The 16696-nt window shown below is 36.1% G+C and overlaps 1 protein-coding gene across 1 annotated transcript; it reads left to right on the forward strand.

Annotated features, from left to right (window-relative positions):
* Window positions 1–15432: 15432 nt before the first annotated feature.
* On the forward strand, window positions 15433–15642 carry LOC125921175 (protein CEBPZOS-like). Its single transcript, XM_049628590.1, has one exon. The coding sequence runs from the start codon at window positions 15433–15435 to the stop codon at window positions 15640–15642; it is 210 nt and encodes a 69-aa protein (XP_049484547.1).
* The last annotated feature ends 1054 nt before the right edge of the window (window positions 15643–16696 follow it).

Consider the following 16696-nt stretch of genomic DNA (forward strand, 5'->3'; position numbering starts at 1 on the left):
CCTTCCTTCTCTACCACCTTTTTAAAAAAAATTTTTTTTTAACGTTTTATTTATTTTTGAGACAGGGAGAGACAGAGCATGAATGGGGGAGGGTCAGAGAGAGGGAGACACAGAATCTGAAACAGGCTCCAGGCTCCGAGCTGTCAGCACAGAGCCCGACGTGGGGCTCGAACTCACGGGGCTCGAACTCACGGGGCTCGAACTCACGGACTGTGAGATCATGACCTGAGCCAAAGTCAGCCGCCCAACCGACTGAGCCACCCAGGCGCCCCTCTCTACCACCTTTTACGCTAACCTTCTAAAACACAATTATATTTATAATAGCCATTCAAGAGTAGTGTGAAGCAGTTTGACTGTGGGAGGCTTTCTGGGGAAGGGAGAAAGTCATATTATTTGAGGAGGTGAAAGGGAATTTATAATACACCTATTTGTTTTATAGGGAGACAATCAAATCTTAGTTAGCCTGAGAAACACATTGCAGAACAATTCTGGAAGAGTAGAGGTTAACATATTTGGACATAAAATGGAATAGTATCAGTTTACAGTATAATTTCTGTCATATGTTAATCAGATCTATAAGGACATGATTATACTGAATTTTTTTAATTACAATTTTGTTTTTTATTTTGAGAGAGAGAAAGAGAGCAATAAGGAAGAGGGACAGAGGGGGAGAGAGAGACAGAGAAACACACAGAGAAAGAGAATTCCAAGCAGGGTCCATGCTCAGCACAGAGACCAATGCAGGGCTTAATCCCACAATCCTGGGATCATGACCTTAGCTGAAATCAAGAGGTGGCCTCTTAACTGACTGAGCCACCCAGGCACCCTTATACTGCATATTTGTGTTCAAGTTTTTCATAAGTTTTTCGTCTAAAAACCCTTTAGGAATGGATTGCTTTCTCAGTATTATTTTGTCTTATTATCTTCATTTTCAAATTGAAAACCAATTTTCTTGAGATGTATTTGGATTACAGTATATTTTATTACAGAACTAAGGAGAAGGGCACCTGGGTGGCTCCAATGATGAAGTGTCCAACTTCAACTCAGCTCAGGTCATGATCTCATGGTTCATGAGTTTGAGCCCTGCATCAGTGCCTACAGCCTGCTTCAGATTCTCTCTCTGTCTCTCAAAAATAAATAAACACTAAAAAAGAGAGAGAACTAGGGTGAAAAATGTCCTAGAGTTGTAAGAAACCTTGCAGCTTTCCTAACCTAAGTCTGAACAAGTTGAATAGAAAGACAAGTATCTGTCACAGTCCTGTGAAAAGAGCATAGATTTTGCCTCAAATAATCTTGACTCTTGCCTCAGTTCTACCACCGACCTTGTGGATTTGCTGTTCAGTAGGAATAAATTAAAACCATTAATTGTGTGAATCAAATAAAAATGGTTGATTAAAGGTTTTAAATATTGAGCACCTATTGAATTAAATATTCCAATAGAATATGCATTTCATTAAAGCAAGATTTTTTTATGTTTTCCAGACCTTGGAAACAAAGCCTAGAGCATAAGAGGTGCTCTATAGAGTCTTTAACAATCGATGAGGTTAATAAATTAATAGCTCTGAAGGAATAAAACATTTTTAGAATTAAAACTGTACTGAATATAATTCATTTTTGAATAATTCAGAGTCAATATTATGACTACCCTATATCCCGATATTGTTAAAATGTTTTGATGTTGAGGTGCCGGAAGGTCATTGTGGAGGTTCTGGTTTTATGAGTGGATGGAAATGGAGTTTATTGGGCTTTAACCTCTGCTTTAAATTTTTCAGAGACAGAGAGCTTACTATGTATTTGTTCAAATTTAGGCTTTGTCTTAATGTGAGACTGTTCTCTTTGTGATTCATGGGAGAGGACTGAGAAATATGATTTCATTACAGGTAGCAAAAAATTGGCAGCAAACTATCAAGTAAATTCACTTATTAATCCATCCAGCCACCCATCTTTTTATAATGGTTTTGTACTGGAAGCTGGCACAAAGGAGGCACTAGGAAGTGTATGGTATAAAGTGATTCAATAAAGCCTTCCTGTTTAATATTTATTGGGCACCCTCAGTGTGCTAAGTAACACGCAGAATACAGATTAGATCACAGTTCTCACCTTCAAACATAAGACATAAGCACCTTGTAAAGTCTCTGTGGAATGAGGCAACTTGCCAAACCAACAACAAAAAATAAGTAAATAAGTTTAAAAGGTAATGAGTGAAGTTTTACTCTTGATTCTTGATTCTTTCTTGCTCAGTCTAAAGAAAGAAATCTGAAACCAAGCTGATGGGGGCATATCCAGCCTGTGTTCAGATATGAGGCCATTGGAGGCAGACGTATCCATCTGCAAAGGGTGATGTGGAAGAAAAGCTTGATTTGTGTTGTAAGAGATAACAAATTTCATCGATTTTTTAAAAAATTGTGATACAAAGGTCAAAGAAAAGCTATCCTAGAAGTTTGCCTCTATCTAATTAGGCAGTCAGCTGAGTTAGAAAAATAATACTCTTTCAGATATTTTAAAACAACTGAGTCTCTAAATAACTGTTTAGTAAGGAAGGACATAGAAAGAAGTGGTCTCTCCAAGCCTGTGGAGCAAGAAGGAGAACTGCATTAGGCATCTTCTCCTTTACTCGATTGTCTAAGACACAAGTTTATGTCTAATTGTAAGTGGGACTTATTCCGTGAGCATGGTAAGGAGCCATTGTTAGCTTTGTCACAAGACAATCTATAAAAAATAAATGGCTTTGCCTAAAATGCCCTCTTGAAAGGAGTCTAGAGCAAACTGAGATATGCTGTAATTTTTAAATTAATACTAGGTTTTGAAGACAGGATGAAAATTATCTCATTAATAATTTTTATATTGATCACATGTTGAAATATATTTTGGACACATTGGTTTGAAGTATATTATAAAATTAATTTTAGGGGCGCCTGGGTGGCGCAGTCGGTTAAGCGTCCGACTTCAGCTCAGGTCACGATCTCGCGGTCCGTGAGTTCGAGCCCCGCGTCGGGCTCCGGGCTGATGGCTCGGAGCCTGGAGCCTGTTTCCGATTCTGTGTCTCCCTCTCTCTGCCCCTCCCCCGTTCATGCTCTGTCTGTCTCTCTCTGTCCCAAAAATAAAAATAAAAAATGTTGAAAAAAAAAATTTTTTTTTAAATTAATTTTAATTGTTTCATTTCATCTTTCTAACATGGCTACTAGAAAAATTTACAATTGCATATGTGGCTTGCATTATATTTCTTTTGGGAACCAGTGTTGAGTGTTGAGTGAAACTTTTCCTATTGCCATGAAACTGGCTTCTAGGACCTATAGATAAGGACAAGTGCTAAGAAGTTAGCCCCACATCCCAAAGAGGACAGCCAGAAATTGGGTTAAACCACCTTCTAAAGTGACAGGTGGGGGAACTATTCCTCTTACAATCCCAAATTCAACCGAACAATGCACTCCCAAGGGAAATGTTATGGATAGAATGCATGCAGTTCTTATAAATTCCCCTAGTTAGCTCTGAGATATTGAAAACATTTTTAGTCAAAGAAAAAGCAACACTCAACATGTCTTCCTCATAACACAGAACTTACAGTCTGATGAATGTTTTTTTTTTTTTTTTTTTTTTTTTTTTTTTTTTTTTTTTTTTGTCCTGGGAAATTCTGTCCCTGCTTCTTGAATATGCTTCTTTCCCTCTTCCACCACAGATTAAATGTTACTTTTGCCTTGAAGCCTTTCTTCAGATAGGGTATATGCTATCTGTCTTTGTACTTTGTGTTGTCTGATGGAACTTTGTCTCTATTACTTGATTTTTCTCCCCACCTAGTCCAAGATCTCATTGACAGGACCTGTGTTCTATCTATCTTTGTATTACAACACCTGGCACTTTATGGCTACTTAAAAAAACAAAATGTATGCTGAAATGCCTCAACCTCATTGTCTTTTCTTTCTTTCTTTCTTACTTTTGTATTTTCTCAGAAGTTATGTAACATCCAGAGATCTCGCAAGCCAAGTTTAGTTCAGAACAGTTACACAATCAAAATATGCTTTAAAGAAGTCTATTCCAAGCAGCATTGGTTGAATGATTTAACATATTTCTTTCTGTATCTAAACAGTGAAGTCATCCCTGTCTTTTGGGTAAAAAGTAAAGTACATTACTCCCCAAATTATTCTCAGAATTAAGGATAAACAGCTGCTATCATTTTGAAAATACAAAACTATTTTGACCATCAGAGGCTCATTTCAATGCATACAAAAATAGAGCTATATATAGCTAACACAGACTTGCATGTTGCTAAGTTATAATCACTGAGTCACTGATTAAGGAGTGGCTTACATCTGGGACTTGTCTTGAAAACAAGATTTTTCACCATCAAAATGGCTATTTTCCCTTCTTCAGTATTTGATAAAAACTAAAATGACACAAGATTTCAAATGGCAATCTGTGACACTTTCAAATTTAGCCATTAAACTTTATTGATTTCCTCTATTTGTAGGACTAAAATAAGAAGATATATAGTTGATTAGAGCCCTAGACAACCTCAGAATTTACATGACACAGAAACATCAGAGTGACACTGAGCATCTAAAAGTGGCATAAAACGAATAAGGGTCTCAGCTTCCATAGTATCTGACAAGGTATGGAGGTAATAAAATCAACGGGCAGGATGGGGCTGCAAGGAGGAAGTCATGCAATAAGGTAGCAGTAATCTGTATATAAAATCTATCAAGTACCAACAGAATGATGGTCAAGCCAGGAGATGACAGTGTGGATGGATTATGACATAAGACCAATACTCTGCACATACCCCAATGCCTCTGCTCTGCTCATGTCCCTGGTTCTCAGATGCAACTCCAGAAGAATGTCAGTAAATGAATCCTGAAATGAATGGGATTTATTTTTGCCACCTGGTGCAATGGGCTTGAAGTATAAATCAAGTTGACTTGCAGGAAAAAAAAAAATACATTTCTTACATACTTGAGTTTAGGAGCTGCTATGCAAATATATTGCACTATATTCCTGTGCATCTGTATGTATTTCTCAAGGACATATTCTAGAAGTGAAATGCTGGGTCAAAATTTATGTATATCTCACATTTAGTAGGTACTACCAAATTGTCCTCTAAAATTATATATAATATATGTATGTATATAATACATATATTATGTATGTACATATATTATATATAATATATACATATAAAAATATATTTATTTATTTATTATATTTATTTTTCTACTAATGCTGTGTAGAAGTTCCCTTTGATGCCTTTGCCAATATTTATCAATAGCTTCTAAAAATTCATTTACCTAAAATGCCTCCTTTATTTTATTTTCACAAAATATCTCTTTTGGTTTGTTTCCAGAAAGGCTTTGCCCAGAGATAATTGCATTTAGCTCAATTCCATTCAAATCCAATGTCATTAATTCATTTTTGTCATCTATTTCCATGTGGAATAGAGGTGGAGGACAATAAACGAACATTCATTGAGTGGTTACTTTGAATTGGGCACTTTACAAATAGTATTTCTCGTACTAATAATGTTATTTCAGTGGTTGTCAAAGTGTGATCTCCAGACAAGCAGCATTAGCATAACCTAGGACCTTTTTCAGAAACATGAATTCTCAGGCCCTTCCCTAGACCTACTGAGTCAGAAACTCTGTGGAAAGCTCTGCACTCCATTTTTCCTTTTTACAAACTCTCATGGTTCTAATGTACCCTAGAATTTGAGAACCACTGCATATACCCATTTCATGGATGAGACACTGAACTGAAGAAGTAAGCACGTTGCTCAAGGTCATCAGCTATATAAGGTTGGCCTGACCTCAAAGTCAGCACAATACTTGTTTCTTGTGTGGAGGTCATTTAAATAGGTTCCAAATATAAGATTTGTTACTGGGGAGACAATCTGGTAAAGTGTGATAGTATAGAATTTTGAGAAACCTAAGCAGCAGGAAAAGTCTGTGGATAAACATTATGGTCAGGCAGATACTGACAGGGAACACTAGGGCTCCAAAGCTGGGAGAGAGAGAGAGAGACAGTCTTGGCCAATATATCAGTTGGGACAGAAATCGACCTTGGGTCTGCAATTTCTTTTATTCTCACAAATATGCCAGAAATGTGGAGAATAGGCAGTATGCAAGGCATAAGCCCCTGATTTATGGGTTAGAATTATTGTAGTGCTGATAATGTAGCAAAAGACAAGGGCAAAGTTGGAAGAAGACAAATTCATCTTGTGCTAGAATTAGGACATCTTTGTCAGAGACAATTATTAGTCACTGAAAATTTTTAGGTTTTTGTTTTCTTAAGAAGGAGAAATACTGCAGGTTTTGTGGTAAGAAGGCTGGATCATGGAAGTATATGGGAAATAGAGGGCAAAGGGCTTTCATTTTGGCAGAAGAGAGAGTTCACTGTAATTCATTGTTAAGTAAAAGAAAATAAGTTCTGTGAGATGCAGACTTTCCCTGACTTGTTTTGCTTGCCCACATAGAAATACAACTCAGGCCGTATATAGGGAGTAACTGGCCACCATTCATTTGATTCAAGTATGTAACCTTGGAAATGGGGCCCAATGGGTAGATCCCTAAATCCAAGAGCCATTTGAGTTTGGAAGTAAGGCGAAGATGACTTTGACTTCTTATGATACACCTGAGTGCAAAATCAGTATTTTTCTTTTTCTGCCAAATCATGAAACAAATAGAAAACAATTGATCAACATAAGAGAAAACAGTGTGGGTAGTAGGATGTACTGTAGTGGTTCTCATATGTTAGGAGTATCAGAGTCACCTGGAGAGCTTATTAGGCACAGGTTGCTAGGCTAGACTCCCAGTGTCTGATTCATTAGGTCTGGAGTGAGGCCCAAGAATTTGCTTTCCCTAACACATTCCCAGGTGAGGTTCATACTGAGAAATGCCACTGTAGGGAAAAGAGTTTGAATTTGGGAATAAGGACACCGATATGAAGAGTGAACTGTAACAGAAACTATGGACTGTGGGTGATAATGATGTGCCTATGTAGGTTCTTCAGTTGTAACAAATGTACTACTCTGGGGGGGTGGTGATGATAATGAGGGAGGCTATGCATATGTGGGCGTAGGGGGCATTTGGTAAATCTTTGTATTTCCCCCTCAATTTTTAAGTGAACCTAAAACTGCTCTAAAAAATACTCTTAGTATTTTGTACTAAATAGTATTGTATACTATACTATATTATAGTACACTATATATACTATTTACTTAGTATTATAATAAAAAGCAGGGGTGCCTAGGTGGCTCAGTCAGTAAAGCATCTGACTCTTGATGTCAGCTCAGGTTGTGATCTCACAGTTCATTAGATCCAGCCCCGCATCAGGTTCTGTGTTGACAGGGTGGAGCCTGCTTGAGATTCTTTCTCTCCATCTGGCTCTGTCCCTACCCCACTTGCACTCTCTTTCCCAAAATAAATAAATAAACATAAAAAATCATCGTAATATTTGTTCTTCCTATCCAGGAGCATGGAATCTTTTTCCATTTTTTGTATCTTCTTCAATTTCTTTCATAAGCTTTCTATAGTTTTCAGTGTATAGATTTTTTACCTCTCTGGTTAGATTTATTCCTAGGTATTTTATGGTTTTTGATGCAACTATAAATGGGATTGATTCCTTGATTTCCCTTTCTGTTGCTTCATTGTTGGTGTATAGGAATGCAACTGATTTCTGTGCATTGATTTTATATCCTGCAACTTTGCTGAATTCATGAATCAGTTCTAGCAGTTTTTTGGTGGAATCTTTTGGGCTTTCCATATAGAGTATCATGTCATCTGCGAAGAGTGAAAGTTTGACCTCCTCCTGGCTGATTTGGATGCCTTTTATTTCTTTGTGTTGTCTGATTGCAAAGGCTAAGACTTCCAATACTATGTTGAATAACAGTGGCGAGAGTAGAGACATCCCTGTCTTGTTCCTGACCTTAGGGGAAAAGCTCTCAGTTTTTCCCCATTGACGATGATATTTGCATTGGGCCATTCATATATGGCTTTTATGATCTTGAGGTATGCTCCTTCTATCCCTACTTTCTTAAGGGTTTTTATCAAAAAAAGGATGCTATATTTTGTCAAATGCTTTCTCTGCATCTATTGAGAGCCTCATATGATTCTTGTCCTTTCTTTTATTGATGTGATGAATCATGTTAATTGTTTTGTGGATATTGAACCAGCCCTGCATGCCAGGTATGAATCCCACTTGGTCGCGGTGAATAATTTTTTTAGTGTATTGTTGGATCCGGTTGGCTCATATCTTGTTGAGGATTTTTGCATCCATGTCCATCAGAGAAATTGGTCTATAGTTCTCCTTTTTAGGGGGTCTCTGTCTGGTTTTGGGATCAAGATAATTCTGGCTTCAGAGAGAGTGTTTGGAAATTTTCCTTCCATTTCTATTTTTTGGAACAGCTTCAAGAGAATAGGTGTTAACTCTTCCTTAAATGTTTGGTAGAATTCCCCTAGAAATCCATCTGGCCCTGGACTCTTGTTTTTCGGCAGATTTTTGATTACTAATTAGATTTCTTTACTGGTTATGGGTCTGTTCAAATTTTCTATTTCTTCCTGTTTCAGTTTTGGTAGTGTATATGTTTCTAGGACAAATTCTAGGAATTTGTCCATTTCTTCCAGATTGCCCATTTTATTGGCATATAATTGCTCGTAATATTCTTTTATTATTGTTTTTGTTTCTGCTGTGTTGGTTGTGATCTCTCCTCTTTCATGTCAATACTACCCAAAGCAATCTACATATTCAATGCAATCCCTGTCAAAATAACACCAGCATTCTTCATAGAGCTAGAACAAATAATCCTAAAATTTGTATGGAACCAGAAAAGACCCCGAATAGTTAAAGCAATCTTGAAAAAGAAAACCAAAGAAGGAGGCATCACAATCCCAGACTTCAAGCTATGCTACAAAGATGTAACCATCAAGACAGTATGGTACTGGCACAAGAACAGACACTCAGATCAATGGAACAGAATAAAGAACCCAGAAATGGACCCACAAATGCATGGCCAACTAATCTTTGACAAAGCAGGAAAGAATATCCAATGGAATAAAGACAGTCTCTTCAGCAAGTGGTGCTGGGAAAACTGGACAGCGACATGCAGAAGAATGAACTTGGACCACTTTCTTACACCATACACTCAAAAATAAACTCAAAATGGATGAAAGACCCCAGTGTAAGACAGGAAGCCATCAAAATCCTTGAGGAGAAAGCAAGCAAAAACCTCTTTGATCTTGGTCGCAGCAACTTCTTACTCAACATGCCTCTGGAGGCAAGGGAAACAAAAGCAAAAATGAACTACTGGGACCTCATCAAAATAAAAAGCTTCTGCACAGCAAAGGAAACAATCAACAAAACTAAAACGCAACTGACAGAATGGGAGAAGATATTTGCAAATGACATATCAGATAAAGGGTTAGTATCCAAAATCTATAAAGAAATTATCAAACTCAACACCCAAAGAACAAATAATCGAGTGAAGAAATGGGCAAAAGACATGAATAGACACTTCTCCAAAGAAGACATCCAGATGGCCAACCGACACATGAAAAAATGCTCAACATCACTCATCACTAGGGAAATACAAATCAAAACCACAATGAAATACCACCTTACACCTGTCAGAATGGCTAACATGAACAACTCAGGAAACAACAGATGTTGGCGAGGATGCGGAGAAAGAGGATCTCTTTTGCATTGTTGGCAGCAATGCAAGCTGGTGCAGCCACTCTGGAAAATAGTATGGAGGTTCCTCAAAAAACTAAACATAGAACTACCCTATGACCCAGTAATTGCACTAGTAGGCATTTATCCAAGGGATACAGGTGTGCTGTTTTGAAGGGACACATGCACCCCCATGTTTATAGGAGCACTATCAACAATAGCCAAAGTATGGAAAGAGCCCAAATGTCTATCTATGGATGAATGGATGAAGAAGATGTGGGGTATATATACAATGGAGTATTACTTGGCAATCAAAAAAGAATGAAATCTTGCCATTTGCAACTACGTGGATGAAACTGGAGGGTATTATGCTTAGTGAAATTAGTCAGTCAGAGAAAGACAAAAATCGTATGACTTCACTCATATGAGGACTTTAAGAGACAAAACAGATGAACATAAGGGAAGGGAAACAAAAATAATATAAAAACAGGGAGGGGGACAAAACAGAAGAGACTCAAATATGGAGAACAAAGTGAGGGTTACTGGAGGAGAGGGGGGATGGGCTAAATGGGTAAGGGGCCCTAAGGAATCTACTCCTGAAATCATCGTTGCACTATATGCTAACTAATTTGGATGTAAATTTAAAAAATAATTAAATAAATACATAAATAAATAAATAATCTTACAATTAAAAAAAAGTTTAAAAATTCATCATAATAATAAAAAACATATGTCCATTAAAAAAAAAGAACACCTATGTCCTTGTCCAAGTCATTATGTGATTTCTGGGTATTCCTGGACAAGTCTCTTAACCTTTTTGACTGAGATTTCTCCTTTGTAAATTATGCAAGATGATAAGTAATAACACTAACTTAATGAGGTTGTACAGAATTATTGGGAGGACCAAATGTGATGATGAAGGAAAATGTTTGTGAATGTTAGTTAATAGTGCATGTGTAATGGTTAACTTCATGTGTCAATCTGAGTGGACCAAGTGATGCTCAGACAGCTCATAAAACATTATTTCTGAGTGTGTCTGTGAAGGTATGTCCCAAAACAATTAGCATCTGAATCAGTAGACTGAGTAAAGAAATCTCCCCTCACTGGTATAAATGGGTATCGTCAATCATTGAGGGCTTTAACAGTACAATAGGGCAGAGAAAGGAGAAATTCTCTTTCTTTGTTCTTGAGCTGGGATGTCCACCTTCTCTTGTCCTTGGACATAGCAGCTCCTCATTCTCAGGCCTTTGGACTTGGACTGAATTATATTATCAGCTTTCCTGGTTCTCCAGCTTGCAGACAGCAGACTGTGGGACTTCTCGGCCTCCATAATCGCCTGAGCCAATTTCTATAATAAATCTTTTCATATGTATATATATATATCTATATATATCCTATTGGTTCTGTTTCTCTGCAGAACCTGACTAATACAGTGTGTTTCTTCCTCTTTATTTTTATAGTTTAAAAACAAAATAAAACCTCCATCCACAAATTTATCTCCAGATGGCTCAGTCTTGCTTTTCTTGGGCTGCTGTAAGCCGAAGTAGGTGAACAGTCTATCACAAAGATAAATTGGAAATTTCTGGTAGACAGCGTTGGTAGCATACCCAATAGCCACCTCTTCTTTTTTTTCTTGTTCACAGAATATTAATTTTGTTCAAGGATGAGGTGTCTTTGTGCTGAAGGATAAGAGTCCCTTCCCTAGACTGGGGATGTGAATCATGATTGGTCTAAGCCCATCTTGGTAACCTCAGCTTTTTCTCATGTGAATAATGCTAAGAAAGTAAAATTTATACATTTAACCTATATTTATTCAGTACAAAGCACTATTCTTGGTGAGGAGATATAAAGATGAACCAGAATAACTAGCAGACCCAAATTGGAGGCCTGTCTTGAACAAATAATAACACAAATAACTTTTGCCATGAAGTAAAAGTATTGTGGGTAGAAAGACAAAGTAATTGGATTCTTGGGAGGAACAAGAGGAACGTGGTGTCAAGGAAGATTTCTCTAAGTAAGTGACACTTAGGCTAATAAATAAAGATGATAGGAACAAGAATATTTCAAGCTTGTATAAAGGCTGTGAATGGAAAGAGGCTTCGTACATTACACAAATTGGAGATATCAAATGCGATCAGATCAAGGAGAGTGTTGTAGGTTATGTTAGGAGTTTCAGATTTTAGCCAAAAAGGAAAAATGGGAAATCACTAAAGGATTATAGTTTGCAATCATGAGACAGATCTGCATTGGAAAAATAATGAACTGAATGGAAACTCCGTTTCCATTGGAAATGGAAACTCCAGTTTCCAATGGAAATTCAAAAGAATGAACTGAAAGGAAACCAAGTAGTGATGTTTGAAGCCCATTAACAGACACCACCAAAAAGAGATGGTCACAGCTTGGACTAAATCTGCTCTTCCAACGTGGTGAGCACCAGCTGCATGTGGCCACTCAGTGCTTGAAGTGTGGTTTGTCCAAATTAGGATGTCCTGAGCAGTGCAAAATACACACCAGATTGCAAAGACTTCATAAGAAAAAAAAAGAGTATAAATATCTTATTGATAGTATTTTACATTGCTTACATGTTTAAAATGACAATATCTGGGATATAAATTGAACTAAATGATACGTCTTCTTAAATTTAACTCTTTAATGTGTCAACCAGGAAATTTAAAATTTTATGTGTGGCTTGGATGTACGGATTTCATTATATTTCATCAGATAGTGCTGATCATCGTGTTGACAGTGCAAATGGAAAGGAGACATACTTGAAAAGTGTTTAGGACACTAAGTTGGCTACTTTGGTAATTTATTGTGGAAGAGAAAATTATCAGTGATCAGATCTCTGTTTGCATTATGAGTAATTGGATGGATACATCATTTCTTGAGACATCAGAGAGGAGCTGTGCTAAGGAGAGTTTAAAGATAATGTGTGTACATTTGGTCATGTTGAGTTTAATGTTCCCCGGAAAAGATATCTGAGCAGGATGTATGAATTTAGGAGTTGCTTAAATATGGTAAATGAGGCCATGGGAGTAGTTGGGTTCAAGGGGAAACAGATAGTTTAAGGAAAAGAGGAAGAGCCTGAGAAGGAACTGCCAGATGGATAGGGGCAAACTTGGATAGTGTGTTGTCAGAAGAAAAGGAGGGAGATGCCATCATATCAAAGGCTATTGAGACAAAAACAGCAGAATGTTGATGATTACTTACATTCAGTGATGGACACATGGTAGTTCGTTGTTCCTGTTTCCTCTGTATTTACATATATTAAAATCCCTATAATGCAAAATGGTTATTGAGCTTCCTGGAGACCTGGAAAGATAAGGGTTGAAACATTTACTTTGAAACATGATGCTTTAGCCAAGTCATTCATAAATTTCTATCGCAATGACATTGTGCACATTTATAGCTCATTTAATTAAAAAATACAACAGATGTAGATCTTAAGGCTCAGGGGGTTTTGTCCAATGAAGGAATATCTTATGTACATTCCCTCGTCCATGGCAATAACTGTAATTTCATGTAATTTGAGAAGGGAGAATGTAAGAAATTCAAATACTCATTGTCCAAAGGTGAGAACGAGGATAAGAGTAAGAAGGTTTGGATCATGTCCTTTGAATTTTCATCCTTTCCACTGACCCAAAGAAGAGATAGAGATAAAATAGAGAGGTATAACCCTGAGATTTCTATCAGGTGGATGATAATACCCAGTAGCTTAAGCAAGGATAACAAGCTAGCCCAGCTTTGCAATTTCCTGTTATTATCATTTTAGCCAATGAAGGGTCAGTATTGCCTAAGTCTTTGTGCTTCATATATTGTAATTGTTGTGATTATAAATTCCATTTCCTTGGATTTTCATTTTGATTAGAATGATTCCAAATGTCAGGAATCGATAGATTGTGCCTCAATTTTTTATCTTCTCTAGGCATAAGTAGACGAGAATTCCAAGAACAACTTCAAGTTATGTCAATTGCATTAAAAAATTTAACACAATGTTAACTGTAGGAAAACTCAATTCTTAAAGTTCTTTCAAAAATGTACTAGAAATACATCTTTTCATGAAAAAAATAACTTATTTGACTATGGCAAAAGAATGGAAAATTCACAAACAGGATATATGAGAATTAAGTATTGAAAAAAATTCAAGTTAGCAGGTTAAGTCTGGATTATTCAATGAATGCCTTTGAGACAGCTGATCAACTATTTGTAATAATCTATAATAAAATAGAATTAGATTTCTAGCACCATATGCCCAAATATACTAAAATAAACTCCATATGTGTTGAATATCCAAATAGAAAGTGAAACGGAAATGCTACAGATTACATAAATGACTATACATATAAGCAGAAAACATAAAGGGAAATATTGATAGATTTAACTTATACATTTCAAGACATTAAAAACACTCTAAACTAAAAGGAAAGGCAAAACACAACATAGAGAAAATATTCAAAATGCATAAGAAAAAGTGAATTTATTTAATATAAAAATCTTATAGAACTATAGGAAAGAAGATAAATGTCTGGCTAAGATATAGGCAAAGGTGTGAAAAAGAAAATTCCAATAGTAAAAAGAGTAAAATTCAATATTATGCAACTATTAAAGATTTTTTAAATAATAAGTGCTACTCTGAGAATATAAGGTCTCTCATGTTAATGTAGCTTAATATCTTTTTGGAAAGCAATTTCAAAATATGCTTTAAACCTAAAATTCTATGTATAGTTTTGGCCCAGAAACTTTACTTACAAAAGTATACTTTAAGGAAGTTATCATGGTTGTGTATAGAAAATACATGTAGAAGAACATTCGTTAAAACATTATTTCAAATTATGAAAGTTGAAACAGCCTGTATTTCCAGGAAGGGAGGATTGATTAAATATAGCATTTTACAGAAATACAATGAAATGTCATTCAGGAAAGATGTGAGGATGAATATTTATATTCTGAAAATATACTTATATAATTTTTTAAAATTGTAACAAAAAGTATTGTCTCATTTCCCACACATAGGACTATAAAAACACACCAAAATGTAGAGGCGGCTATTTCTGGATGGTAGAATTGTGGCCTTTTGGCTTGTCAGAATTTTTTTTAAGTGTTCTCTTATTTCTAATTTCATATAATTTACCTTTTTAAATTGTGACACAGCTCAAATATATAGAAAAGTATAAAGTATAGTATAATAAACATCTCAGAACTGGAAATTCAAAGTGCCAGCTCTTAACAACATTTTACTATGCCAATTTCAGAGGCTTTTCTTTTATTTATTTTTTTTATTTTTACTTTTCTTTCTTTTCCCTTTTTCTTTGTTATTTTTCAGAATTAAGGAAGATTTGTACTTCAAACCACAAGAAAATAAGGTCAGGAGTGACTTTCTTACCTTAAACAACCTGAAAACATTAAATGATAGGAAACAGCCACTTTCTGACATTGGTCAAAAGGCCATCAGCACTGGGCCCCTAGAATCACCTGTAAGTTCTGCCTAGAGGTTAATTGTTGGTCTAGTACAAATACATGTGACCTCTTCCTCCCTTGGGTACCCTTCTTTGATCTCATTTCTAGTCTTTTCTCTCCATCTCCAATATTCCAAACTTGTTTATTGACCCACAGAGATTTTTATATTTTTACTATGTACAGCCATTTAGTACTATATGGTATTGTTATATATGGCTTAAAGTTTTATAGAAATGGTATCAGATGTAAGTGTCTCGGGTACAGCATTATAAACAGCAATGCAGTTCTCCCTTGCTGCCCACTCACCTGCCTGTTGGTTACATGATGGCCCACACTGTGGAACCACTGGCCAAGAAGATCTTTAAAGGAGTTTTAATAGTTGAATTTGTGGGTGTTTTTGGAGCATATTTTTTGTTTAATAAGGTGGACACAAGTCAAGATGTCAGGCAAACAATGAGCAAGAAATTTCCCTTCATCTTGGAAGTGTATTACAAATCCGTTGAGCCTTCTGGAATGTATGGAGTCAGAGAATAAGATGAATAAAAATAGTTGAAAAGCAAAAATTAGCTGTTTGAGACCTTCATCGGGGAGAGGAAAGGTGAGCACACAGTACTGTAACCTCCTGGCCCCACAGAACAAAACAGGAACTTCTCTTGTGCCGTGGCTTACGGTCATTTTCCACCCACTATGCAGATCGCCCGCTTTTGTTTGTTGCTTTCCTTCTGCATTTATTTATTTATTTAGTTAGTTAACTATAATGTTTTTTTTTTTTAGTTTTTTAGTTTTTATTTAAATTCCAGTTAGTTAACAGAGTGTAATATTAGTTTCAAGAATTTAGTGATTCATTGCTTACATTTAATACCCATGGCTCATCACAAGAAGTGCCCTCTGAATCCCCATCACCTATTTAACACATCTGTTTCCTTATTTGCCTCTCTTTTCTAACCCCCGCCATGAACATTTGTTGTTTCTTAAATTCCACATATGAATGAAATCATGTGGTATTTGTCTTTCTCTGACTTACTTTGCTTAGCATAATACTCTCCAGCTCTATCCACATCATTGCAAATGGCAAGATTTCATTCTGTTATGGCCGAATAATATTCCATTGTGTGTGTGTGTGTGTATGTGTGTGTGTGTGTATATACATATATATATATATATATACCACAATTTGTTTATCCATGCATTTGGCTATTGTTGCTAATGCTGCTATAAACATCGGGGTGCATGTACCCCTTTGAATCTGTATTTTTGTATCCTTTGAGTAAATACTTAGTAGTGTAGTTGCTGGGTCATAGGGTAGCCCTAGTTTTAATTTTTTGAGGAACCTCCATACTGTTCTCCAGAGTGGCTGTACCAATTTGCATTCCTATGCATTTATTTTTAAAGGTTACTGGTTAACAAATAAAAGACTAGGACAAGAAAGGAAAAAAAAAAGAAAGAAAGAAATGTAATCATACTATAAACATGTATTTTGTTCAATTCTCTGTATTTAAGATTTTTTTTTCAGATTAATCCCAGAAACTCTGGTTTATTTCCTTTAGCTGCATATCTATTCCTGTTTTGATGGCCATTTAGCTCATAT

The sequence above is a fragment of the Panthera uncia genome, chromosome C2 (genome assembly GCF_023721935.1).
Source record: "Panthera uncia isolate 11264 chromosome C2, Puncia_PCG_1.0, whole genome shotgun sequence".
Lineage (NCBI taxonomy): Eukaryota > Metazoa > Chordata > Mammalia > Carnivora > Felidae > Panthera > Panthera uncia.

What these genes read in the sequence shown, in the direction of transcription:
- LOC125921175 (XM_049628590.1), top strand. Translation starts at nt 15,433, where the DNA reads ATGGCCCACACTGTGGAACCACTGGCCAAGAAGATCTTTAAAGGAGTT.